This window comes from Nycticebus coucang, chromosome 22 (assembly GCF_027406575.1).
Source record: "Nycticebus coucang isolate mNycCou1 chromosome 22, mNycCou1.pri, whole genome shotgun sequence".
Taxonomy (NCBI): domain Eukaryota; kingdom Metazoa; phylum Chordata; class Mammalia; order Primates; family Lorisidae; genus Nycticebus; species Nycticebus coucang.
In genome coordinates, this window is record NC_069801.1 from 1869220 (window position 1) to 1896653 (window position 27434).

The 27434-nt window shown below is 56.2% G+C and overlaps 1 protein-coding gene across 4 annotated transcripts in view; it reads left to right on the plus strand.

Moving 5' to 3' along the window:
* PRDM16 (PR/SET domain 16) overlaps positions 1 to 27434 on the plus strand; it is a 300325-nt gene that overhangs the window by 253187 nt on the left and 19704 nt on the right. For 3 of the 4 annotated variants that reach the window (XM_053576342.1, XM_053576343.1, XM_053576345.1), the window contains exons 4-9: positions 3603 to 3737; positions 14103 to 14205; positions 19610 to 19820; positions 21275 to 21422; positions 22357 to 22510; positions 22969 to 24385. In XM_053576342.1, the coding sequence (XP_053432317.1) occupies positions 3603 to 3737; positions 14103 to 14205; positions 19610 to 19820; positions 21275 to 21422; positions 22357 to 22510; positions 22969 to 24385 (2168 nt within the window). The remainder of the gene's footprint in view (positions 1 to 3602; positions 3738 to 14102; positions 14206 to 19609; positions 19821 to 21274; positions 21423 to 22356; positions 22511 to 22968; positions 24386 to 27434) is intronic. The other variant, XM_053576344.1, reaches the window with a different exon arrangement.

Here is a 27434-nt window from a genome sequence, read left to right on the forward strand (position 1 = left end):
CACACACATGCATGTGCATGAGTATACTACTGACATGCATGCACACACATGTGCACACGTGCAGTTGCACATGTCTGTCTACATGCACGCGTGCAGGTGCACCTATCCTCGGTGCCCACACATGCACACACATGTGTATGCATATACCCACATACACCCCCATACGTGCACAAAGTGTATGACAGGGAGATTTCAAGCACCTAAGGTAGTTGCTGGTCAGCTGGTTACTGACACAGATTGTTATCCCAGAGGCTTCTTGGGGAGACATACTCCAAGCCCTGGAAGTTAAGGTTAGGCCAACACCCTCATGTCTACAACTGGACCCCAGGAGAGGCTGGGGTGACAAAACCCGCGTGATGGCTGTGGCAGCTCCCGGCATCACTTGCCACCTGTCCCGGGCTGTGGATGACAGAGACAAAGGGAGGTAGAGAGACGGGCACCTCAAGCCCCACCACACAGTGCTATGGGACCAGCGGCGGGCATTGGGGGTGCCAGCCAGACCAGCCTCTCCCTCTCTGTGACAGAGGAAGGCAGCCAGGCAGCCTCGGCAGGCCAAGGTGGTGCTAACCACAGGTTTGCTTGGTGCGTCTTTTCCAGCAGTTTCCTGCAGCGCATCATCAGGGGGTGGGGAATGTGAGGGGGCCGTGAGAGGCTTTGGGTCTCCCACGGGGGGGTTCTGGGACCACTCTCTGGAGTACAGAAGAGCCTTCCCCATGATGACCAGTCCCCCATAGCCTCCTTCCCCCCCGGTCCTGGCCAGAGGCTGAGTGTGGCCCGCAGGGTGGGCTCCAGTGGTCTGTGCCTATTCGGCAGGGCAGGCAGTGACCTCCCGGTCAGTGTGATGCATATCCCCTTAGCAGCCAAGACCTCGAATGTCAAGGGAGATTTGCTGTCCTGCTCAGGGCAGAGCTGTTCCAGTAGAATCTGGTCACACAGAGGAGACCCTGAACATGAGGGGGTAAGGAACCCTGCCAGGACCAGGCCTGGGCCATATAGGGCCCAGAGCAGCAGGGAGATCCCCTCTGAGCCCAGGTCTTGGGTGCATTTGGAGTGGGGGGGGTGTCACCTCCCAGGAGGGGTCTAGCCCCAGCCTGATCTCTGGACTTAGAGGGGGACCACATGCTCCTGGCCATGCCACGCTGGTGCTTGAAAGTCTAGATTGCAGGAAAGCGCTGCTGGCCTGTGGGTCTCCTGCAGCCCTCACTCAAGGGTGCCATGGGTGGTGTGGTGGGGTCAGTAAGCCCTGACGGAGAAGAGGACCCACAGCCTGGGACGGGAGGCATGCTGCCCCCCATGGCCGTGGTCCTGCAAGCCCCATCAATTGCATGTGAGCACCTTCCTCCCTCCTCTCTTCTCGGGGGCCTTGAACCTGGACCCGCCACCCTCTGAACCACAAGCTCACCACTGCCAGCCCAGCATGGACAGGGCTCAGCAACCCTGGGCCAAGATGGACACCTGGGTCATTTGGTCAGAGCAACTTGGCGTATGGGACACAACAGTTACTACTCATGGGGGTGGGCTGTACCTGGGGACCCCCAGCCCTAGGAGCAGGCGTGGCAATGTGGGACTAAGAGCCTGGGGACCCCAGGAGTGTCCCCCTCCCTCCTGGCTGGCTGCCACCCTGTGTCCCAAATCTCCCTCTCCTGGCACCTTTGGACCTCACTGATCACCATAGTCAGAACCTGGGATTGGGGCTAATGTCGGCAGGGAAATGGAGAGAGCAAGCACATGGGAAGAGGCCCAGACCCTCAGGCTGGCTCCACGGTGTCCCAGGGTCCCACGTTCGGTCCGAGTCTCTAGAGAAGAGGATGCAGCATGCACGGAGGCGAGGTGTTGGCACCACATGGTACCTTGCTGCTCGGCATCCACACTGAGCTTCTCAAAGACATTCTGGGGCCAGGCCTGAGACCGCACGAGTGCCAGGCTCATGCGGGGACGCCCAGCACCAGTGATCAGGCCTGTGCCTCCCACAGCTCTGGACCCTGCCCCTGGGGGAGAGCAGGGTCCCACCACCTCCTTCTCCCTTCCCTCCCCACCCATGGTCTGTGCTCTGCCTGCCCCCCCCACCCCATTTAGTTTTGCACCTGGCAGATAATCAATTCCCCCAAAAGCAAGGAGTCTCAGGGCTGAGGTCTCTCAGCCAACAGCCCTTTCTGGATCAGCCTCTGAAGTGTCCCACAAAGCTGGGCCCAAGCGTGTCTGCTTAGAGACTTGATGTTTACAGGACAGTGCTGCTGAAATGGCTGCACATGGGCCCCAGGCAGGGCTGTGTTTCAGGTCACGGGGGCATGAGGCACAGACCCGCCACAGCAACTCTGTGTGCCCCGGAGCAAGGGAGCCCCCTCCTGACCCATCTGATTCCTCACTGACATTGAGGCCAGGTGGGCCGTTGACCACTCAGGAAGCGTCTGTGGATATCTGGGGATCACCTGGACTGGGTGTGGGTGTCTCCCAGACCTCAGGTGGGCAGCTTCCTTCCTCCCTGCCAGGCCCCGGTGTTCGTAACCAAGCATTTGAGGGAGTTCCAGAAAGTGAGGCCCACGGTGCCCGGAGTCCACTTGGACCGGTCACTACCCCCTTGCCCTGACTTCACCAGGTCCTTCTGACTCCTAGCTCTGGTCCCTCAGCTCTGCCCACCTGGACGTATGGCCCACCAGAACACACCTGGCCTCCTGGACACACCTGCCTCCCCTGGCATACCAACCCAAGGACACTTCTGCCCCACAACACACCTGGCCACCTGGGCATAGCTCTTCTTCTTCCAGGATGTCAGTGTAGAGATGTCCTCAGGCCTTGCCCACTGCCCTCCTCCTGCCCTGGGCTGGGGCTTGGCTGCCCAGGAAGCTCACCCGAGATGCTGCTGGCTTCAATGGCTTTGGATTCAGGATCCCAGGAAGGCAGCGAACAGAGCAGGTGGCTCTAGGAGGCTGGACTCCACTAGCACCCGCCACCTGCAGTCCAGCAGTCCTGGGGCACCCCTCTCTGGGCAGTAGACAGCAGGTCAGGCCTTCTCATAATCCATCCTCAGAGGTGCAGGGCTGATGGTGAAGCCATCACAGAGTGCAGCACCCTGAGGGCACGATGAGAGCAGCTCACAACTTGAGGGTGTCAAACCGAAACGTTCCAGTTTTAAGGAAACCAAGTGCTTTTCTTACTTTCGGGATGAGGTGCAAGCTGATGTGAGCACACATACACACACATGCACGCACACACCCCCAGCAACACCTTCACCTTCAAACAGGCTTCCTCCAGCCTGGTGCCCCACTCTGCTGAGCAGAGGGCTCTGTTCTCAGACTCGGCAGCCTCTGCTCTCACACGCAGCACTTCTCTGCCGGGGGCTGTAGCACTAGGGGCTCATTTTATTACCTGACCAAGGCAGCAATCTGCTCGGTAAGCAAAGAGAAGGCTGTTCCCTCCCTTTATGTACACATCTCCAAGGCCCTGGGCGTGGGCAGGCCAAGGACCTGACCGATGCTCAGGGGTTGGGTGGGCTGAGGCCTTCCTACCTGGGCCCAAACGGCCGGTGTCTGACTGGGCAAATGCAGTGTGTAGACCCAGCACACAGGGCCCTCTGACCCTTCGTTTTCTTTCTGTCTGAGCAGATCTCTGAAGACCTGGGCAGTGAGAAGTTCTGTGTGGATGCTAACCAGGAGGGGAGTGGCAGCTGGCTCAAGTATATCCGAGTGGCATGCTCCTGTGATGACCAGAACCTCGCCATGTGTCAGAGCAGCGAGCAGGTAGGTCTGGCCCACACGCAGGAGGTTCCACCCTCAGGACTGTCCTTGTGGACACAGCACCAGGATGGATGGAGGTGAGCGGTGGCTGACCTCACCTTCATGGGGTGGCTGCCTGCTGCTCAGCCAGCGCCGTCTCTCTGGGGAGCTCACCTGTCCTGCAAATGCTCCATCCGAATCTTTGGTCAGCAGCCCCTGCACAGGCTGACTATACATGAGAGCCAAGGATGATGGTTTGGGTGAAGAAGGGCAGGCAGCGTGGCCAGAATCCCAGCCCACAGGGGCCCACGTTCCCTGCAAATGCCACTGCTGACCAGACACGAGTACACAGAGAGCAGTAATGGCCGATGCAAGAAGCATGTTGCCCTGGCATTGCGTGCCCAGCTTCTCCGAAGGGGTCGGTTCTCTGGAGGGGTCAGCGATGGCCAACGGGAAGCTGCTCAGGTTCCTGGGCCAGGCCAGGCTGAGGTTAGGCCCCACTACCCAGAGCACCCATGAGCTACTGCCACAGTCTCATCAGCCTGCTGCGGGCACTGGCCTTTCTCCATCACAAAGTCCAAATACTCTCTGGAGCTGTGTGTTCCTAGCTTGGGGACACTTTTGACTTGTTTCCAGACACCCTAGGGCCCAAGGAACCCCCTTAAGCTCACTGGATTGGACCCTTGAGCTCTGTGGTTTGTCCCTCTCACCCCTGGGCAGATGTCCAGACCCACACACGGATCAAGAGAGAAGATGCGGAATTTTTTCTGACTCCAGAAGGCAACGTGCCCCCGGTGCTGGTCACTGCTTAGTGGATTCCTTTAATTACAAGTTTGCAAGTTGCCCCGACATTCTGTGCTCTGGAGCTGAGACTGCCAGGAGGCAGTTTTCACTGGGGACCTCCCATCAGAGCCAAGTGCGTTCGCCTATGATACCTACAGGTTACATACAAGATTTTGTTTGCAAAAAAAAGGGATTCGATTGCCTAGAACACATTTGTAAAGACTACATGACAGAGGGCACATTCTCAGTAGCCTGTGTAAACTGTCACAAGTGGTTCAAGGCTCTTGACCTTAGAGGTATGCAGAGAGAAAACTCCAGGGAGGGCACCTGCTGTGGGGGGCTACTGGTTCTCTGGCCCACTCACTTGCTCAGTCTCCCTGGCTGAGTGGCTGAGTCCAGACCACGCCATCACTCTGTTGGACACCAGCTGGTGCCAGATGAGGGGCGTGCATGGGCCTCTGCTACCAAGATTTGGATGGCTTACAGTTAGAATAAAAGATTTTGAAAATAACTTTTCCTGATTGCCAAAAAAAAAAAAAAGTGAGTAAAATAATGATCATAAACTTTAGAACAGAACTTTAAAAAAAAAAAAAAAAGACTTTCCTCTCTTTCAGACAAAAGTGAAATTTGAAGGAAAGAGAATTAGATTTGAGGCATGTAAAAAGATGGTCCTTCCTCCCAGCTCTGGCGCTCTGAGTTGCAGGGCCCCTGTGTCCTTGTGGTCATCTGTGGGAGCTCCAGGGTTGTGCTTTTGTTAGGCACAGACTAGAGTAGTGAAGGATCCAGATTTTTTTAATTTAAGAAATAAATGTTTATTAGAACATTTGAACTAAACTTAAGCAATAAAGTAGGTGTCTTTATGTGTCTAGCTTTTAAAAAAAACAAACAGATGTTCATTCTTCTCAAAAAGATGCCTGTCTTTTAAAATCTTCATTTCATTATTACTATTTCAGGGAAGCTTTCAGGAAGCTTTTCTTGCAGCTACACAAGGTCCCAATGGAAGGGACTGCCTTGCCACTGACTATTTTTCCTTTGTCAGGACCTGGGGACAGGATAATCATCTTTAACTTTTATTGAGTCCCTTGAATTTAACCCCCCACGACTCATTCTGAAGCTTCATCCAGGAGTCCAGAACATACTTGGTTCTGTTACCAACCCTGGGACACCTCCTCACCTGCTAGGCATTCCTCTCCAACATGACCTCACAGAGTTAATTCTCCCTGTTCTGGGCCTGTCAGCTGAATTCAAGCCATCAACCCAGAGGGAATTCGGATGCCCATTTACACAAACACAACACCAAACTGGCCCAGACCAGAGAGGAATTCCTCCACTTGGAGGTGTGTTTCCAATCCCCTCAGCCCTCGTGCTGAGACCCTTCCCCTCTGCCCCTCCTCATGCCATAGTGGGTGACAACAGGTGTTACAGGCAACCGACCTTCCTGCCAACGTCCCCCCCAAGGGTGCACCCTTGAACTTGATAATCTAAAGCCCAGGAAAGCAGGGGCTGACCAGAGGCGGGCAGGGGACTGGCCGCTCAGGCACAGGGAGAGCGGCTGCAGAGAAGCCATCAGCCACTTAGCATCCAGTCTTAAAAACTCAAGTTTGAATTGTAGTTATCAAACAAAAACAAATAATTTGTGAGATGTATTTTCCTTTGAGTGATAAGATTTAAATTCTACTAATAATTTGGAAAAACTTTCCTCCATAGACTCGCAATAAATACCTGTTGGTTGAATGAAATGACTTTTAGAAATACTTTCGTGAGGGACATACAACAAACGTCAAACTATTTTTAAATGCTGTCTCTCTCAGTGGGATGGCCACACAGGCACCCTAAACGGACCATGGAAATGCGGGTTCTTGCAAAGCAAACCGTTTTGACCCCTAAAGTTAAAATTTCCCTGAAATATTAATAATAAAACAAAGATTTTTGAAGACAGGCTCCTCTTTTAGACAGTAACATTGCATGATGTTAATGTGTTTTCTCAGATTTCCATCATTCCGAGCAGGATTTCCTGGTTCTTATGAACACACACACTCACACAGAGAAGTGAATAGTCCCTCCCTGTCGCCCACATGCACACACACACCCCACCTCCAAGGTCACACAGACGTTAAAGGCAAGGAAACTGTAGCTAAGACTTGGTAAAACAGTGTCCAGTTTGCCAAAATCAGCAGGGAAAGTGAGTCAGGAAAGCATGAGCATTATTTGCCCATTCAAGACACGGGACAGCTCCACTTTTCAGAAAAGAGAAGAGACTGGGGCAGAAGAGCGTCTCAGCATCCTGAAGAGAAAGTTGCGGAAGGCACAGCTGCACAGTGGAGATGACCCTCCTCATGGGCAGAAGAGGGAGGCTGCTCTGAACTGAACTCAGGCCGGCGTGTGGACTGGGGGCTCCAGCTGGGGGTTTCCTCCATCTTTCACAGGTGGCGGTCAGGACTCCTGGGGACTCAGGAGCCCAGCCTCCCGGGTGACCCTGGGTCTTTGGAGGACATTGGCGGTCAGGGGTGTCCCGTCCCCCTCAGCCCCTCGCAGGCCTTTGTGCCTTCAGAGTGTTGTGCATTAGACAGGCTCTGGGGGCAGGTGCCACCCTCATCCCTCGAATGTGGTTCCAGGCAGTGAAGAGCTCTCCAGCTCCTGCCTTAGGGCACCATCTGGCCAGGGCTCATTCTCTGGACCCCCAGACGCTCCTGCCCAGCCTCATGCCACACCTGAGATGCTGCCTCCGTGCTCAGCAGCCAGCCACTTGACTGGGGGTTAGTAACGTGAGAAAGTGAGCCCTGGGCTTGATTTCCCCCAAGGACTCCCTCCAGCTGGCACCTCCTGGAGCTGCCCTTGGATGCCAGGTGGCAAGGAGAGAGTCCTCTGGCCAGGCCCACGGGGACTGAGTCTTCTTCTCACAGACTTGTGCCATCCGTCCCATGGCCATGGGGCTGTGGAGATGTGCTCACTGGCCACCTACTCGTCCTCATCTAGGTGACAAGATTCCTCTCCCTCTGAGAGGCTCTGGCCCCAGGGTCCTCATGAGAAGTGACTGGCTCTATGGTCTAGGCCAGCAGTTCTCATCCTGTGGGTCACGACCCACAGGAACTGTATTAAAGGGCCGTGGCATTACGAAGGTTGAGAACCACTGGTCTAGGCCATTGGTCCTCAGACTCTCACCTCTGTTCTCTTCCTGGTGGCTTTAGACCCAGGAGTCCAGCAGCAGCTGAGGCCACTTGGGGCCATGAGCTACCCCTGGGCCTGGCCCTGTGGCCTAAATAGTGACTTGTGGTTTTTCTGTATACACAGAGGCCACAGACCACGGCCAAGGGCATGCCAGGGTTTGGGGTGGCCAGGCTGGCAGGAATTGAACCTCCACAGTTTTCTCCTGGGATGCTAGGGGTTCCCACTGCAGCCCTAGAGCCTCAGTTGACAGCCAAGTGTGTCCAAGTCGTCACTGGGGTGTTTTCACGGACAGGCAAGGCAGCACCCATAGGTGTCTGAATGCACAGGGGTGGGGGCTGCGTGGCCCCTCCCCACCCTCCACATACCCTGCAACTCCTCCGTTCTTTTTGGGAAAACCCAGGACATTTCATGTCACCCCCGGGTGGTTCTTTGTCCTGCAATTGCGAGCGAACGAGTTGGTCTGAAATGTTTCAGGAGGCACAGGCAGGGCCTGCTCCTGAATTTGTTTGAATGTTGAGAAAGAAAACAAGGACTTGGGAGAGAAGTGCCCACGGGAAGCAGGAGGCGGGAGAGGCCTATTCACAGCCCTGGCTTCTTTTTTCTTTTTCTCACGTTGCCTCAATAGGGCAAGAATGTTGGTGGCGGGATGTCAACTGGCTGTCGGGGTGAGGACGGTGGGAGGTGGGGCTGAGGTCACAGGCTACGGGGGAGCACAACTTGGCGGCTTCAGCCCCCACCCCAGCGCCCTTCGAGAATGCTCTTTGGCCAAGGGCAGCTCTCCTAGTCCAGAAAAGCAGCCCCAAGTGTCCTGCCTTTGAAGCGGGTGAGGGCTGGAGGGCGCCAAGGAAGCCCCAGGACCCCAGCACACTCCCGGGGCAGAGCGGGGGCTGGGGACAGAGAGCATGAAGAGCTGAGCCGCCCTGAGTGCAGCCGGGGAGCCCCCTCCTCGGAGGAGGGCATTTTATAAGAAGATTAGAGACTGATAGCCGCCAGCCGAGCTGGGGTGAGACAGCACTTGCTTTTAATGAAAACCTGGTGCTTCCCAGACCCAGGCACAACCTGCTGGCCGAGGGCGTCCCTCTTTTGCTTTCGTTTCCTCAGCTCCCGCCTGAGTCCCACATCTCTGAGCCAGGGGGTGTGACCTACCAGGGTGTGTGGACTCTAAACACAGGCATCTATCATCTACCATCCCTCCACCCGACATTTCCTTATTCCCTTTGCTCTTATCTCCCACAATTTTTTTTTAATTAAAAATCATAAATTTTTTTATTTGGTCATTTCAAATGGTAGCTTTGGACAATTAGATATAATTTTCCTTTTGACAACAGGAAGGGTGAGGGCAAGGGATCCATTTAAGCAGTTCTTAATCTGTTTACAAAAGACTCCCAAAATATATTCCATTTGTTCTGATTCAGAAAACCGTCCGCTGATCCTCTTTTGGCGAGAAACCAAGTTTAAATTCAACTGCATCATCACAACACCTACCCTAATCGTTTCTCTGCTTCTGCCTTCTTTCCCTTCCAATCAAATTCAATGCTTCATTGGAAGAAGCCCTTTAAGAACAAGGAAGATAATGTAACTGTGGACTGACAATTTATATTTTTATAATCCAGATCCAAATTGTACGGGTAAGAAAGAGGCAAGTATGTAGACTTTTTTTTTAACGTTTTTGCTGCTGAAAGGGTGACACTAGACAGCAACAAAATAATAAATATTTAGGCACAAAAACCATTGCATCAGCGATGTAAACCCCCGGGACTCCGGGGTGCCTTTTCCTCTCTCCGGGAGAGGAAGGGATTGTCTGCATGTCTCTGGAGCCCAGAATCGCTGCGTCCTCGCCTGGCTCAGTGAGCCGAGAACGCAGGCGCCCCAAACAGAGCAGCCAGGCAGGCACAGCGTCCACGGCCCTTTCCTAGAGGGACATGACTGGGACAGCAAGAAGTTAAGCAGTTCGGTGATACTTCCAAAGTCCTTGGGGCCACGAGGCAGCATTGAGACGCAGCTGCTTCTTTGGAGGTCCCGGAGAAACAAACAAACAAACAGAAAAGCCCAGGGATCTCTCAGCCCAACGTCCTCTCCCAGAAGGACAGGTGAAGGGCAGACGGGGTCACTGGGTGAATTTGCTCTTCAGAAAAAATTTTAAAGGAATCCAAATTCCACTCACTACCCGCAAGACTTTTGTGAGGAAAGCCTATGCACACCAAAGGCTTCACAAATTGAAGCGCGATTGAATTCTCAAGTCCAGGATGGTGAGAGGGTGAATTTTTTTTTTATGACAAAAGGAGATTTCATCTCTTTTATTCAAAGTTCCTTTAAAGGTTTCTTATACAAAAAAAAAAAAAAAAAGTTTCTTATACTAGTCAAAGAAAAGGAAAGAAAAAGTAGCCCGGAAGTTTAGTGAATTGAAAAAGAATTATTTATTTGGGGAGGAGAGCAGTGCTCACGGCTTGCATTCAATCCCCTGACTTCCAGTCTGCACTTTAGTAATTTCTCCCTGGTGTAATTTGGATGGATTTTTTTTTATCTATTTAAATTTAAAAATTTTAAGATTAAGTGAGAATGAAAATTATGGGATTTAAGTCTTCCTATTCAAAAGTAGTCTCTTTCCTTCTAATTAATTTGATATTAAAAAAATACTTAAGAAATGATGAAGAGAAAGTATCCAAAAACTGACAGCCATTGTAAACCGGAAATATTTCTTTGTCTTAGAGAACATTGCAGGGGGAAATGATATTAATTTTCATGAGAGGCTTGGTCTAAATGAACAGGGCCTGTGCGGACTCCAAGTTTTCTCTGCAATTTCTCTGCCTTTTGTTGAGAGCGTGGCCATTTATTCCTCCCAGAGTTCTGTTTACCTACAAGGAGCCGCCTCTTTGTGTCTGGAACGCGATAAGAGCAGAAGAAAACAGGCAGGGTCATGCTGAACACAGCTCCCATGCAGGACCTGTTGGTGGTGGTGGTCCCCACGCTCAATAAAGTCATTGTTGTCACAAAGGGAACCTCAAGTGTTGAGGCTGGGACTCAACTTCACATCCAGTCTGTATGGCATCGTTACTTTTTAAAGCCCTTTGGAGCAGACATGTATTGGCGCTAGTAAACTCGGCTGTTGTTAAGAGGGTTCCCCACCCTCAGATCCTTAAACCGGAGGGGAAATCCCGGCCTTGGCCGTGCAACAGAGCCGGGAACTCGGGGCTGAAATGCGCCTGCAGCAGCCCGCTGTTCAGGGAAAGAGCCTTCGTGCCGTCTTAACTACGTGGCTCTTTTTCTCTCCTGCGCTCACACTCCCCTAAGGCGCCATAGGGATGGGGGACCAGAGGGTGGGGGGACTGCAGGGTCGCCTTCCTCCGGACAGAGCAGCCCGCCTCGCTTGTGAAGGTGCCGGCCTCGGTCTGCCCCGGCCACCTCCACGCTGCGCCCGCAGGTAGCGCGGGTTGCGGGAATGTCCAGGGACCGCAGCGAGGGCGCGCGGGAGCCCTGTGCGGAGGGGCCGCGGGGCGGTAACCCTCAACCTGCGACCCTCCCCGGCGGCCCCAGTGGCCTGGTTTCCACCCAGCCGGCCTTTGTCCCAGGAAGTCGCCCGACCCCGCGGACCGGCAACCACAGCTGTCTGATAAGACTTTTGCGCCACTTGGGACAGGTTGTAAACGCGCCGAGCAGCCTTGTGTGCGCCTCCGCACCGTCGGCCTGGGGAGAGGGGTGGGGGGCGGCGATCCCTGTTCACCTGGGTCCCCAACCAGGTGGAGGCAGGTCGGAGCCAACCCTCCTGCCCCGCCCCCAGCTAGGCGATTAGCACTAATAGCAATTAATTCCCCCTGCAGCTCAAAGTCCCAGCAGCTACCGGCAGGCACTGCCCAGTCCTGGGCGCGCCGGCCAGGCACCCTCCTCCTGGGGGCGGGGGGGTCCCTGACTGGGGAGGGGTGGCCGCTGGACCCGCCACCCCGTGCTCCGGATCCGATACACGTGGTGGGGAGGTTTTCGGGGGCAGTGGCCCTCATTGAAGCCCCTGGGGTGAGGGGTCCCGCTCTTGAAGAGGGTTGAAGGAGGAAGGCACGGATGGTGAGGCGGGACTGTGGGGCCCTGGGGGTGCGGATGGCGCTCAAACCACGGCTCCTGAAGACTGGGAGCCTCAGTGGGTGGGGGACCTACGGGGTCCAGCTGCTCTAGAAGAGGTGGGGGAAGGGAGTGGGGGACAGGGGAGCCTGGAGGTGGCTGAGCTGCCCCTCCCTGCCTCCTGCCCCCCTGCCCCAGAGTGAGCTGGGCAGCAGGGTGGAGGATGCATGGCCAGCCAGGTTGAGGTCAGAGCAGGACGTCTGAGGCCCTGCAGTTGGGGTGCCCTCTCATGGGGACCTTCAAAGAGCAGCACAGATGACCCTCCTCTCCCACCCTGGAGGCCAGGCCAGGCTCTGCCTCCTGCCCCAGGTTGGGCACACAGTAAGCATGCACTCACTGTAGGAACTCACTCCCTGCTGCCCCGGGACAGGGAGGTCATTGCTGGTTCATTGGTAACTCAGAGGGTCACCCGGGCTGTGTCCAGGGTGAGTGCTTCTCCCCATCTGGCACTCAGGTCTGGTTGTAAAATCCAGTGGCTCACATCCGATTTTTTTTTTTTTTAAGAAACAATTATTCAGCCACTGTGTGATTTTTTGAATAAGATGATACACACCAGGGTCTGATAACAGCTGCTTGAGTCAGAGACATTAGCGCAGTCCCGTTTCTACCCTCCATTTATAAATTTCATTAGTTTAGCAACTTACCTGAGAAAAATTGCTGCATAAAACCACCATTGACTATGTCACACGGGAGCCGACAGGCTGCAGGGTACACAGTGCACGTGTGTGTGTGTGTGTGTGTTTCTGCACCCCGGGCAGCCACTGTCCAGGCGTCCTCGGAATAGTAGGCAGTGGGTGTTGGGGGCACGGTGCAGCTTCCCAGTGCCCTTGTGGGAGCTCCTTGGTGTCATCCTGGAGTTAGTGAGAACTGGCGGATTCTAATGGAGCCCACAGGTGGGGGATGAGGTGGGCAGCACGCTGAGCTCCCTCTCCCCAGTGTGTGATCATGTCCAAACCCCAGCCAGGGCTAGCTGCTTGGGAGCCCAACCTGGCTCAGGCTGCACAGCGGGGATGGGAGTATTGCCCACAGCAGGGATGGTCATCTCCCCACAGTCCCTGGGAACCCTTCTGAGTCTGCACCAGCCCTCTTTCCTAAAGAACATGAGCTCCAGATAAGCGCCTCTTGGACCTCTAGCCAGACCTGTGGGTTTCTAGAAGCTCTGTGGTCACCGTGAGACGAATATAGTCTCAAACTTTGTTGTGTCGGGGTAAGCAGGGGATTGCCCTGAGGGAAATGCACCCACTGCCCAGTGTCACCTGTCACCAGACTCAAGGTGCCCATTCCTGGGCCTCCTCTTCCTGAACAGCCAGTTCTCTTCATCTTGACCACCATGTCGACACCCCCAGGTCACTTTCTGTTTTCAGGAGACGTGTTGGCAATCCACAGCTGACACGGCGCTGAGCTGGGTATTCCAAATTTAGTTCCCTTCAACCCTGGGGCATGCTCCAAGAATGTACCCTGAGTCTATCACATTCTCCCGGGTAGCTCCCATCTCAGGCCCTTGCCTGAGGGGTCAGGGTAGGGCAGTTGCTGGCCCCAGACTTCCCTGCTCACCACTTCTGAGTCCCCCAGGGAATTACAGCCCTGTGTCTCTGGCCACTTTCAGAAACAACCACATTTACTCTACATCCCAAGCTCCCCCACCCCCAGCAGCAAGGAGGGTCTCACATACAAACTTTAAGAAACTTGACAGCTGGACACGGTGGCTCACGCCTGTAATCCCAGCACTGTGGGAGGCTGAGGAGAGAGGATTGCTTGAGCTCAGGAGTTCGAGGCTTGTTTGAGCGAGAGTGAGACCCCGACTCATGGAAAAAAATGGAAAAAGCCAACCGGGTGCCGCGGCGAGCGCCTGTAATCCCAGTGGCTTCGGAGGCTGAGGCAGCAGGATGCCCACAGCCGGAGTCTGAGGTTGCAGTGAGCTACAATGCCATTGCCCTCTGCTCAGGGCGTAGGGTAGAACTCTGTCTTGACGAAAAAAAATAAAGAAACTTGAGACCCTACCCACTGCATCTCTGATGAAAGGGGTGGGGGGACCCCTTGCTGAAATTGCCCTGGGACACTCCCTAATTGAGAACTTTAATGGTTCACCTCTTTAATTTTGTATCCCCTTTATCAAATCCCCAAACTGGATACAATAAATTTAAAAGAGACTCAACTCCTTTTGAGCACATTTTGCAAAAGTTCCAGGGGGGACCCTCTTCATGGCAGTGAGAAGACGGGTCAGTGTCAGGGCAGGCCAGCTGCCCCTCCTGCAGGCTGAGTATGCACAGAGAGGTTTCCGGACACCAACACACAGCAGACTCACCTTTCTCTCTGGTCTCCCCCCAGATTTACTACAAAGTCATTAAGGACATCGAGCCGGGTGAGGAGCTGCTGGTGCACTTGAAGGAGGGCGTCTACCCCCTGGGCACAGCACCGCCCAGTCTGGACGGTAAGACCCCTCCCGGGCTGCAGCCCTTGGAGCCCCTCCTGGAGGAGGGGCAGACACGTGGGAGGACATAGTGGCCTCATCACTCTATGCCACAGGATAAGGGCCAGGCCATCCCCGCCCTCTGGACACCTTCCCAACCCGCAGGCTCCTCCCTCCTGGTTGGGGTATAGCAGGTACACCCTGAATTAGGAAGTGCTGCATGTCAGCCTGCGTCTTTGCAGTGGGAGCATCCCAGGTGATTTTTTCAAACTACCTCATTGTTAGACAAACCCACAGACTAAAGACATCAAACCAGTTTTGTAGCATGGAAGCAGATTTTCGGTCAGATTGAAGAGGAAGGCGGCATGTGCCCCTGGAGACCCAGGGCCAGGAGAGATGTCAAGGGAGGGAAAACTCGGGATGTGGGGCGGGACTCCTGGTGCTGGTGGTGGGGATAGTCACGAGCTCCCCGAACAGGGCTGCAGAGAGCACAGGACTGGCCTGTCGCCTTGGCTTCTCTCCTAGCATCTGTCGGCTAGGGGTGTGGAAAGCAGAAGTTACTTTCTGGTTCATCCACACTCAAGTACAGCTGCAAAGGTGGGGAGAACATTCTAGTCTCCCACAGAAGAGGTTTTCTGAGATACAGGCTTATTTTCCTGCCTGCACGCTGTTAGGTCGACAGTCATGCCCTGTGGGGCCTGGATCAGTTGACTAGGAGCAGGCGCTATGGGCCGTGCAGTGGCTCCAGGGCTCACATCTAATCCCGGATTTATTTTTCTCTGGATGAGAGCCCATGTGAGCAGAATAGCAGCCTCCCCTTCAGACCATGCCATAGGCAGTGGTTCCTACCCGTTTGGAGTCTGACGGCAGGGCGGGGAGCTGTCCTGGCTGTCTCTCCGTCCTCTCCAAACACACCGGTGCCTCGCCACCAATATCACACACCACACCTTCCCCAAGGGATACTCTCTGGTTTCACAGTGATTGGGTCACATTGCCTTGGCCAGGAAGCAGGCGGGCTCTGAGACCAGCTGCAGAGAACGCTGCCTTAATTTACCCTTTTGGCAGCCAAGCATAGGCACCCTGGGTTGTCCAGAAGGAAACCACCACAGAAAGACTGTTTTGTGAGCCGAGTTCTATCTGTACTCCCCTCTAAAGTTTGGTTTTAATTAGGCCGTTGAGAAAAGAAAAATAAATCGCTGAGCTCTGGGTAGCAGGGAGGTGAGGACTCATTTTCCTTAAAATAATTGTTGAAAAGACCTGTGAGTCTTGGGCGGCACAGGAGAGCGCCTTGCCACAGTACTTTGACCATGGAATTTCATTCCTATAATGAAATTTCTTTCTTCCAAAAGGGTTTTTTTAAAAAACCTCCGTTCCTGCTCTCCACCCCCCTCCAACCCCTGATATTAAATAACCTAAGTCTGCATTTTCCTAATAATTTATCAGACATTTGTGGGCTAATTGCTTTCTACACATAATAGTCCAACATCAAATATTTGACTTTTCCTGCTCTTTCCTGTCAAGATCATGCCTCTATGGCAGCCCCCGCCCCCCCGCCCCAGTTAAACTCTGAATCGCACAGAAAGAGAATGCAAAAATGTTCCTCACTAAGATAATTATCATAAAAATCTTTTATCCAGACCCTAGCTAAGTGGAGCAGCCCCTTATCACTGCAGGAATTTGGAGCAGGCTCTGGGGCTCTTTTGAGCCTCCGGTCTGGTCGATTAGCATGTAGATGCCACATAATTGTGAACCCCTCCGCTCTCGAGGCCATTAGGCAGGGATTTATTTTTTGTTGCATTCCTGTTTTGCCATGAGAGTTGCTGATAGAACTTGAAACAGACAAGCGAGGCACAGATGTGACAAACAAGATGTCAGACTGCCACAGCGTGGCTCGACTTGGTAGTAGGGAGAAGGTAGTGGGAGAAGTTCCAGGCCACGCCCCCAACCAGATTCGGGTACTCACGGGTTCACTTCCAGGCATTTATTTTTGTGCTTTGCTGGGGACCGCCATTGGGCATTGAGGAAGACCCCAGAGAGATGGATTCACCCGCCCACTGAGGCGCGGGAGGCCGGCACAGAGCCTCTGCCCCTGCAGTCCTAGGGCCGGAAACCCTTCTTCAGAGCTGCAGCTTTGTAAAGAAATGCAGGGCCGACTCCCCCACCCCCCACGTAATCCAGGCCAGAGGGAAGCCACTTGCAGATCCATTCGGTCTAGGGACTTGTTATTTTGTTTTTATACTCACAGTGGAGGTGGGGGAAGAGTTCTCTTTCGTGAGAACTTCTCACTCTTGGGAGAAAATGAAAGAAAATCATTTCCATTCAAATATGCTTTTCTTTTTAGGAAGGTTCATAATAATTTGCTTTTCCCCTCTCCCAAGAAGGTCAAGAGGACGCAATGTGTTCTGTACAGAGCATGTAAGGCAGAGAGATAATAAGCTGGGGTGTAATACGATGTTGGAATAGAACACACTTTCTTAGTATTTCTTTAAATCAGAAATTTCCTGGGCTGGGAAATGAAAATGCCTTGAGCTGTGCCCGCCTTGCCTCCAGTCCCACCTGTGGGCCCAGGGGTGTGTTCAGGGCCAACCTCACCTGCCAGGAGACACCTGGGAGGTGTGTGCACACTGCCCCACATGGTCAGTGAGGCTCAGACCTGTCCTGTCCTTTGATGGGGGCAAGCTTGTCTGTGGAGCAATGGGGGTAGAGGCGGAGGCCACATTTGTCAGCACGGTCAGTTCCACCAGCTTCTTGAATGCCTGGAGTGAGAGCTAGATGGATTCACGTTTGAAATCCAACAATTTCCATTTTAAATCTAAATTCTAAATGAGCACTGGGAAAATGAGTTGGTGGGCTGGCATGTCTTCATGCCTTTGTTTGCAAATTTCAGCTTCCGTGATTGTTCTTTGCTGGGTCCAGAAAGAGTACAATGAGAACTGAGATCTCTGACTTAACCACAGGGCTGGTGGGAGGCCCTGTCTCAGCCTCCGTCCAGCCCAGGAAGTTGGCATAAACCCACAAGTGGCCTAAGGGGTCTGCGGTGGGTGGGCTCAGTCCTAAGACGTGTTCTCAGCACTGCCACATGGGATGCGCTCCCTGGGGAGAATCTGAATTTCTAAAGACAAGGAGGCCTACAGGCTGCAGCGGGGCTGCCTGGCTAACCTCACCGGGAGATTGAGCCCTGCCTGCCCTACGTGGTGAGGACTCCGGTCTCCCTGTTCTGCCTCAGTTCACCCATTCTCAGGCTGCACACATACGCCGTAGTGCCTCCCTGGGTGCCCCTGGGTTGACATGAGGCTTGCACGTGCAGATCCCACTGAGCTCTCGGGACAGGGCCTGCCACAGGGGCACTCCCAATAGCAGGTGTTAGCGTCACTGTGCCCACATTGTCGTGGTGGACTCCTGTCCTGAAAAGCGTTTGCAGCTCGCTTTGTATTTCAAGAGCAGTGTTTGGTGGATGTGTAGGATGTCTGTCTGTTGCCTGCCTCCTCCCCATGCCATGTGTCAAGTCCAAGATTCCTCCCTGCCACCCCAGGGTGAGTCCAGCCCCAGAAGACTTTGGTTCTCTCTGTAGGCGTCCGGGAAGCTCCTCCTAGCGGCCTTCCCTGGAAATGTCTGGGATAGGGGTTGATGGAGGCCAGGGCCAAGGGGTAGAGTCCAGAGGTTCTTGGGATCCTGCAGCTTTTGTCCCTTCAGGATCTTGTCTTCCCCAAAAGAAGTGCTTTCCTGAGGCTCAGGTTGGGGAGCAGGGCAAGGGCACCCAAGCTCAAGCTGGTAATTAGAGGCAATATTGGGGCATCTTCACCAGCAATAATGCCTGCCTCATTGGCCCCAAATGCAGGACTTAGGCCTCCTCTGCACCTGGCACCCTTCCAGATATGTACTGCTGTCCAAAGACAGGGCCGAAAGTTACATTTCACAAGCCCGTGTCTGGGTATCCAAGTGGTGTCATCCCGTGTGCCTGGCCTCAGTATCTCAGAGCCAGGGTCCATGGGGGCCTCCACCTTGGGCATCTGTGACTCAGACTCGGGGCCTCTGAGCACCCACCATTAGGCATGTGACTCAGGCCAGTGCTGAGAAGAGCTCTTAGGCTCAGGGCAGCTGCCCCTGCACTGCCCTGACTCTGAAATGTCCCACGGCTATGGTGGTCTCTCTGACATGTGGAGGGGGCAGCAGGTGGAACCCCCTTTCCCCCTGCCCCCTACCTCCTAGCCTCTACACCCCTTGGGTTCAGCCCTTTGCAGCCAATGTTCAGGCCGAGCTAATCAAGACTCGGCTCCGTGCTGGGCACCGGGCCAGTCCCAGTACACGTGCACACCCAGACACACTCCCACTGTGCGCAAAGGCGTGGGAACACACACAAGCATACACAGACACAATCCCATAGCATATGGGCCCAGGAGCACACAAACATTCATACATTTTCACACATGCACAACTGCATACACAGTGACACAGATAAACACAGGCACACAGCATGTGCATTCACACACACGCTCTCACAAGCACGGATGTGCACACGCATCCATAAACATGCACCTGCTTGCACACAGAGACATACCCACAGTCACTGTGTAAAATACACACAAATGTGAACACGCAAATGTGCCTATAGCCAATCACTTGCACATACAGACCACACTTGTGTCAAGTATGAAAATAAGCGGATGCACACAGACATTTACACGTGGGTGCGTGCGTTCATCCACACCCACGCGAGTGCATCGCACACTCGTGAATGCGGTTGTAAGATGCACAGATGAACGTGCATATGCTGGAACATTCATGCTCATGCACATACATTTGCATGTGTACACAGAGCTGCACACACACGTGCAAAATGACACACACATTTACGCAGTGGTACACGTGCCCACAGGTGCCCATGAGCACACAATACATGTTCATCTCATTTGGACAAGAGCTTAGTACAGCTGCTGACTTTCCAGACCGGGGTGGGACAGATGGTCTGGGGTGCCCGCCCTAGTTGGGAAGCTGCTGTCAGTAACAGTAGAGCCCCCCCACCCCAGACGGCAGCTCCAGGCTGACTGCTGGCTTGGCACCGTGGTCAGGATGCTGCCTCGTAAACTTCATAATAGCTGCCCTCTTTTAATTTGTTTGACCTTGATGACAATAATTTATTGTGCGCATTGGAGCTCTGCCGTCTTTCTTCTCCTAATTCATAAACAAAGCACTTAGCCTGGCTTCCTTCTACACTCCCAAGTGTGGGGCCCGCCTCTGGCCCACCATGGCTGGCTGAAACAAAGGCAGGGCCCGGTGTGCTAGCTCAGTGTCCCCAAAAGGCACAAATCAGGGTCCCTGGGCTGCTCAACGTGAGGCTGGAAGGGAGCAGAGCTGGAGCAGCCAACACAAGGGCCTGCCCTGCACCTCCGGCTGGCCCACCGCCTCCTCATCCTCTCTCTTGCAGAGGAGCCTACATTCCGTTGTGACGAGTGTGACGAGCTCTTCCAGTCCAAGCTGGACCTGCGGCGCCACAAGAAGTATGCATGCGGCTCAGTGGGCGCCGCGCTCTACGAGGGCCTGGCGGAGGAGCTGAAGCCCGGGGCCCTTGGCAGCGGGGCCGGTGGCCTGTCCCACGAGTGCAAAGACTGCGAACGGATGTTCCCCAACAAGTACAGGTGCTGCCCGCCCCGCCGGGTCCCCAGCCTCATGACAGGCAGGGCCCTAGAGACAGGTGGAGATGCACCTGGAGCCCACCCAGCAGTGTCCCCTGGCTGAGATGCTGCTAGCCCCCTGGTCCTGCAGAGTCAGGACTGCATTGCAGAGACAAGCAGGAAGCAGTGAAAGCACGGGCCAATCCCCGCATGTGCAGCCGCCAGCCCAGGGCTGCTTCTGGAATAGGGTCCCAGACCAGGATGGGGTTGGAAGTGCCTAGCCCCGGGGGGGGTTCTGGACGCCCCATTTTCTGGACACACAGCCCTTGTCAGATAGTGGGCAGGGACAGGAAGGGGTCACCTAGGAGGGACGTCATACACAGGAGCAGCCCACATGGACCATCCCCTCCCTAAGGCCAGACAGGAATGTGGACCTGGGCTTTGGAGGTCTTGGGGAACTGTGGGGCTCCCTGGGAAAGATGGGCTCCTAGGCTCTAGTGGGTAGAGTCAGGGCTCCCAAGCCATGGAAACTTTTCCAGCATAGATCCCTCCCCCCACCATTGAGAATTCTTCCAGGACAGCCTTGCAAAATCAGAGCAAAACCCCATCAGGCCCCTAACGGGCTGTGTGACTGCTGAGGGCTTATGCCATCCCTTCCCAGCCCCCCAGGGATAGCAAACCCTCCACCCCGCACAGATGACTGAGAAAATAAGTGTTCGGGCAAATCCCGACAGAGGCCCTTCACGGTAAGCACCGCTCAAGAGGGTCCGTGTTTTCTCTACATAAACACATAAATCACAATTAACAACAGGGAAAAAGATACAATCTCCTGATGCTTGAGAACCAGGCGTTTCTGATCTAAATGGATGGCTGGGCCCGTAATTAACGGGCCGTGATATATTACTGCTTTGCTCATGGAGATTAACGGTCATCCCCAGGATGGGAGGAGAAGCGGGGTGTCCCCCGAGAGGAGGGGGTTAGAAGCTGCTTGCTCATCCGAGTGGAGCAGCCCTGAGCAGCTGTGCCCCACACTTTCCAGCATCTCATTTGGGGACCCCCTGGTGAACCTCGGCTGCCCACCTGCCCCTCCTGGTGTCTGGCTTCCCAGGCTCACCTCCACTCTGGGGTTTGTGACAGCGTTGAAGTCCCTGCACCCCATTTTTCTTGGGCCCAAGCTTAGCCTCAGGTTGGCAGCAAGCTGAGGGACAGGCAGGGCCTGGGGGCTGCCGGATCTAACCTTGTCCTGGTAGATGCCCCAGAGTTAGGTCGTTTTAGCAGGAAGGAAAGGCTTCTTCATGTGACACGGGAAGGCCATCTCTGCCCCTTGTACTCACTGGGCCAGTCAGGGAGGAGGGAGCCAGAAGAGGTGCTGCACACGCCCTGACCCCCCTGCCATGTGGTGGGGGCTCCCAGGGGCTACTGAGAACCAGCAGCACAGGGCAGGTCAGCCCCCAGGTGACCATCCCCTGTGTGCACAGCTTGGAGCAGCACATGATCGTCCACACGGAGGAGCGTGAATATAAATGTGACCAGTGTCCCAAGGCCTTCAACTGGAAGTCCAACCTCATCCGCCACCAGATGTCCCACGACAGCGGCAAGCGCTTTGAGTGTGAAAACTGTGTCAAGGTAATGGGCAGGGGCATACCCACCGCTCCACCTATGCCCTCCCCCAGCAAGAGGCCACAGACAGGTGCAGGCCCGTCCTCCTCACACCCGCCGCTCTGCCCACACCCTCCCTGGGAGCCCCAGCTCCACCTGGATGCAGCAGGGAGGCCACAGACAGATGTGGGGCCCTGTCCTCCCCACACCCCTGCTATGAGAATCAGATAAAGTACAGCAGAACAGGGTACATGTCCTGAGGTAACTTGTGAAGGAAAGCAAGTCCCAAAGAAAATTGTCAGTCTCAGCGCCCATAGCACACTGGTTACGGTGCCGGCCACATACAACGAAGCTGCTGGGGTCAAATCTGGCCCGGGCCAGCTAACCAACAATGACAACAGCAACAAAAAATAGCCAGGTGTTGTGGTGGGCGCCTGTACTCCCAGCTACTTGGGAGGCTGAGGCAAGAGATTCGCTTAAGCCCAAGAGTTTGAGGTTGCTGTGAGCTGTGATGCCATGGCACTCTACCGAGGGTGACATAGTGAGACTCTGTCTCAAAAAAAAAAAATAGAGAAAATTGTCACACAGCTCAGAGGGATTGGGGCCAAGGCCAGAGCCCAAGTCCTCTCCAGGGAAGGGGGAGGCTACAGTGTGAGCCCCCACCCCACCAGCCCTTGCAGGCTGTCACCTGTCAGCCTGAAGATGCTCTCTGCATCCCTGAGGTTCACACCCTAATGGCAGTTTTCTGAGGACTTGTTGAGGAGACCAGGCCTGGGGGAGCCTCGGTGTCACCTGAGGAGATTGGCAGGTCATTGCCGCCACAGACAGGCCCATCCTCTCCAGCCACCATAGAGGGCAGTGTCCAGGGAGATAGGCAGGGTCCACCAGTCCATTGCCCACAGCAGGCTGACTGGGGTGTCCAGGCAGGGCTCAAGCCAGCTGCGTGTGCCCACCCTGTCAGGTGTTCACGGACCCCAGCAACCTACAGCGGCACATCCGTTCGCAGCACGTGGGAGCCCGGGCCCACGCCTGCCCAGACTGCGGGAAGACCTTCGCCACGTCCTCCGGCCTCAAGCAGCACAAGCATATCCATAGCACGGTCAAGCCCTTCATATGTGAGTCGTCCCCCACCCTGGCCCCACAGCTCTCCCTTGCACCCCCAAGTGCAGGGTCCTGTCCCTCTGCTCTCGCTGCCCACGTGCCACCCTCCGCTGCTCTGTCCCTACTCTGCCCCACTGAGGAGCCCGAGGAGGAAGAGCTCTGCCAAAGGCCCTTCCACCTCCTTCACCGCAGGCCCTGGGAAGAGCCCCGGCTGGTCTTGTCCAGTCCGGGCTGGTTCCTGGATGCCCCAAGAGTGGGGCTGCTACACACACACGTGTTTATGCATGCACATATGTGCACATGTGTGTACACTCACAGCCGCACACATGGGACGCATGTACCCTGTGCACAGGGACACACAAGCACACACGTGTGCACTACACGCAGCACACCCACACTCAACCCCCTCTGCAGCGGTGCACGTGTCCCTGTAATTTCATACGCGTTTGTCTGCCTCCCGCTGACGTTCCAGGCGAGGTCTGCCACAAGTCCTACACGCAGTTCTCCAACCTGTGCCGGCACAAGCGGATGCACGCCGACTGCCGTACGCAGATCAAGTGCAAGGACTGTGGGCAGATGTTCAGTACCACCTCCTCGCTCAACAAGCACCGGCGTTTCTGCGAGGGCAAGAGCCAATACGCACCGGGCAGCATCTTCACGCCGGGCCTGCCCTTGACCCCTGGCTCCGTGCTGGACAAGGCCAAGCCCTCCCCCAGCCTCAACCACTCTGGCCTGGGCTTTGGAGACTACTTCCCCTCCCGGCCGCACCCGGGCAGCCTGCCCTTCTCCACAGCGCCGCCTGCCTTCCCTGCACTCACACCCGGCTTCCCAGGCATCTTCCCTCCATCCTTGTACCCTCGGCCACCTCTGCTACCTCCCACGCCGCTGCTCAAGAGCCCCCTGAACCACACCCGGGACGCCAAGCTTCCCAGCCCCCTGGGTAACCCAGCGCTGCCCCTCGTCTCTGCGGTCAGCAACAGCAGCCAAGGTGCCACAGTGGCCACCGGGCCAGGAGAGGAGTTCAACAGCCGCCTAGAGGACCCATGTCCAGGGAAGCTCAAGACACGGGGCAGCGACGTGTCGGATGGCAGCGACTTTGAGGACATCAACACCACAACAGGGACCGACCTAGACACGACCACAGGGACAGGCTCGGACCTGGACAGTGATGTGGACAGCAACCCCGACAAGGCCAAGGGCGAGAGCAAGCCAGCTGAGGGCAAGCCCGAGTTTGGGGGTGGCTTGGCACCCCCGGGCCCCCCGAACAGCGTGGCTGAGGTGCCCGTCTTCTACTCCCAGCACTCCTTCTTCCTGCCGCCGGACGAGCAGCTGCTGACCTCCTCGGGTGCCGCCGGAGACTCCATCAAGGCCATCGCATCCATTGCCGAGAAGTACTTTGGGCCGGGCTTCATGGGCATGCAGGAGAAGAAGCTGGGCCCGCTGCCCTACCACTCCATGTTCCCCTTCCAGCTGCTGCCCAACTTCCCCCATGCCCTCTACCCCTTCACGGACCGAGCACTCGCCCATAACCTGCTGGTCAAGGCTGAGCCACAGTCGCCCCGTGATGCCCTCAAGGTGGGCGGCCCCAGCGCCGAGTGCCCCTTTGATCTCACCACCAAACCAAAGGAGGCCAAACCCGTCCTACCTGCGCCCAAGGGTCCCCCGGCCCCTATGCCCTGCGAGGAGCAGCCACTGGACCTGAGCATCGGCAGCCGGGTGCGTGCCAGCCAGAACGGGGGCGGGCGGGAGCCCCGGAAGAACCACATCTATGGGGAGCGGAAGCTGGGGCCTGGCGAGGGGCTGCCCAAGGTGTGCCCGGCGCACGTGCCCCAGCAGCCCTCACTGCACTACGCCAAGCCCTCGCCCTTCTTCATGGACCCCATCTACAGGTATTAACACGCCCCGCCCTCACCTGCTGACCCCCAGGGGCCACGGCCACCATGGGAGCTGGGCGGGCTCAGCACCGAGGTGTCTGTCTCAAGTGCCCTTGAGGCTGCCCCTCTGCTTTTGCAGGCCTCAGAGAGGCACCTTTGTTCTTGTGGGGAGGGTCCCCTGGGAGGGACATGTGGCTTGGACATGTGAGTGGACAGGTTCTCCCAGGTGTGTGTGGCTCCTTTGCACAGATGGGAACATGGATGTCCAGCTGCCTGCCTGGGCCTCTCTGAGCCCAGAGAACCCCCACCCACCAAGCCCCCAGCATTAGGGGGACACCAGGCAGCTGGCCCTAAGCAGAGGGCTGTGCTTGTGGGTGGGCTTGGCCATGGCATCTGATGTGGGCCCACAAAGTAAGGTGCAGGTGCACGCACGTGAGCAGGGCCAGCCATGGGGGGGAGACATGGGGACAGGCCACACCCTGGCCCACAGGTCCTCAGGAAATGAAGATGAGAGGTATCAGGGTGCTGAGAGAGCTGCGGGATGAGCCCAGCATCTGAGGGGGGTGATCACACACCCACAGAAAGAACCTTCTTGTCAGGCCCCTGGAATTGGAGCCAACACCCAAGGTCTATTGAACCTTCTCCCGAATCTGCCTCTTCTCTGCTACGCCCTCCTCCCCGTCCTCCTCCTGGCCTGGTCTAGAGCCTTTTTCTGGAAGCTGTGGGGAGTCCACGGTCAGGCTGGGAAGGGCCCAGTCCCCTATTTCCTTTAAGAGCCCATCTGAGGCAGGTGTCCCCTCTCCCTACCGGAGAGGCTGCCCAGACCTGGACCCACCTCTGAGAGTGGCTCAGAGGAGGCTCCCCCTGAGGACTCACCAGCAAGGTGGCGGAGCATCCCCCACACCCACCACAGGGACACCACCACAGCATCTTGGCATAAAGTGTGTCCCCCGGGGGTCAGCTGGGGTCTGCTGACCCAGTCACTCAGGGCATCAGGCTGGTGAGGACACCACAAGATACAAGGTCAGGAAAAGGCAGAAGAGAGCAAGCCCACATGGCTGAGTCTGGACCCACGTGGCTCAGTCTTGGCCCACTTGGCTGAATCTGGGCCCACGTGGCTGAATCTGGGCCCACATGGCTGAGGCTGACCTTGCTTCGCCAGGGAGAAGGGGTGTCCAACTCCCCCTCCCCTCAGGAGGCTCTGAGCCACCCCTGCCTGAGCTGGACCATCACCCCAAAGAGCTCCCATCACACTGAGTAAAGCACTTCTCCCTGCACTAGGTCCCCTGGGCCCTAGACCATCCCCTCGAAAGGCCGAATTCCACAGTCCAACTTTGCACAGGGCCTCCGTCAGGCCCTGCAGAGTGATAGATGCTCCCCGCAGGCCCCCCGCAGGCCTCTCCAGAGCCCCATGTTTTGCTGTTTGTTCTGACCCTTTGGGAAGGTCCTCTGCTAAGGACTGTGCAGCCCCTCCCTCCTGCCCCTTGCTGTTGCTGGGGCCTTCCCCTCTTGGACCAGGGTCAGGGTCTTGTGGGGTTATCTGCAACCTCGGTCCCTGATAGGGGGCTCCTGCCCCGGTTTGGCCCCCAACGGGTGCACCTCGGGGCTATCCTTTCTTCCTGTGGCCTGTCGCCTCCTGTGGTCCGTCCCTCCTGTGGCCTGTCCCTCCAGTGTCCGATGCCTCCTGTGGTCTGTCCCCTCCTGAGGTCCATCCCCTCCTGTGGCCCATCCACTCCTGTGGCCTGTCCCTCCTGTGGTCTGTCCCTCCTGTGGTCCATCCCCTCCTGTGGCCCGTCCCTCCTGTGGTCCATCCCCTCCTGTGGCCCATCCCTCCTGTGGTCCATCCCTCCTGTGGCCCATCCACTCCTGTGGTCCGTCCCCTCCTGTGGCCTGTCCCTCCAGTGGCCCATGCCTCCTGTGATCTGTCCCCTCCTGTGGTCCATCCCCTCCTGTGGCCCATCCACTCCTGTGGTCCGTCCCCTCCTGTGGCCCATCCCTCCGTGATCCATCCCCTCCTGTGGCCCAACCCCTCCTGTGCCTCGTCCCCTCCTGTGGTCCATCCCTCCTGTGGTCCATCCCCTCCTGTGGTCTATCCCTCCTGTGGTCCATCCCCTCCTGTGGTCCATCCCTCCTGTGGCCCATCCCTCCTGTGGTCCATCCCTCCTGTGGTCCATCCCCTCCTGTGGTCCATCCCCTCCTATGCTCCATCCCTCCTGTGCTCCATCCCTCCTGTGGTCCATACCCTCCTGTGGTCCATCCCCTCCTGTGGTCCATCCCTCCTGTGGTCTCCCTCTTCCTGTGGTCCATCCCTCCTGTGGTCCATCCTCTCCTGTGGTCCATCCCTCCTGTGGTCCATCCCTCCTGTGGTATCCCCCTTCCTGTGGTCCATCCCTCCTGTGGCCCATCCCTCCTGTGCTCCATCCCTCCTGTGGTCCATCCTCTCCTTTGGTCCATCCCTCCTGTGGTCCATCCCTCCTGTGGTCCATCCTCTCCTGTGGTCCATCTCTCCTGTGGTCCATCCCTCCTGTGGTCCATCCTCTCCTGTGGTCCATCCCTCCTGTGGTCTCCCCCTTCCTGTGGTCCATCCCTCCTGTGGCCCATCCCTCCTATGGTCCATCCTCTCCTGTGGTCCATCCCTCCTGTGGTCCATCCCTCCTGTGGTCCATCCTCTCCTGTGGTCCATCCCTCCTGTGGCCCATCCCTCCTGTGGTCCATCCCTCCTGTGGTCCATCCCCTCCTGTGGTCTCCCCCTTCCTGTGGCCCATCCCTCCTGTGGCCCATCCCTCCTGTGGCCCATCCCTCCTGTGGTCCATCCCCTCCTGTGGTCCATCCCTCCTGTGGTCCATCCCCTCCTGTGGTCCATCCCTCCTGTGGTCTCCCCCTTCCTGTGGTCCATCCCTCCTGTGGCCCATCCCTCCTGTGGTCCATCCCCTCCTGTGGTCCATCCCCTCCTGTGATCCATCCCTCCTGTGGTCTCCCCCTTCCTGTGGTCCATCCCTCCTGTGGCCCATCCCTCCTGTGGTCCATCCCTCCTGTGGCCCATCCCTCCTGTGGTCCATCCTCT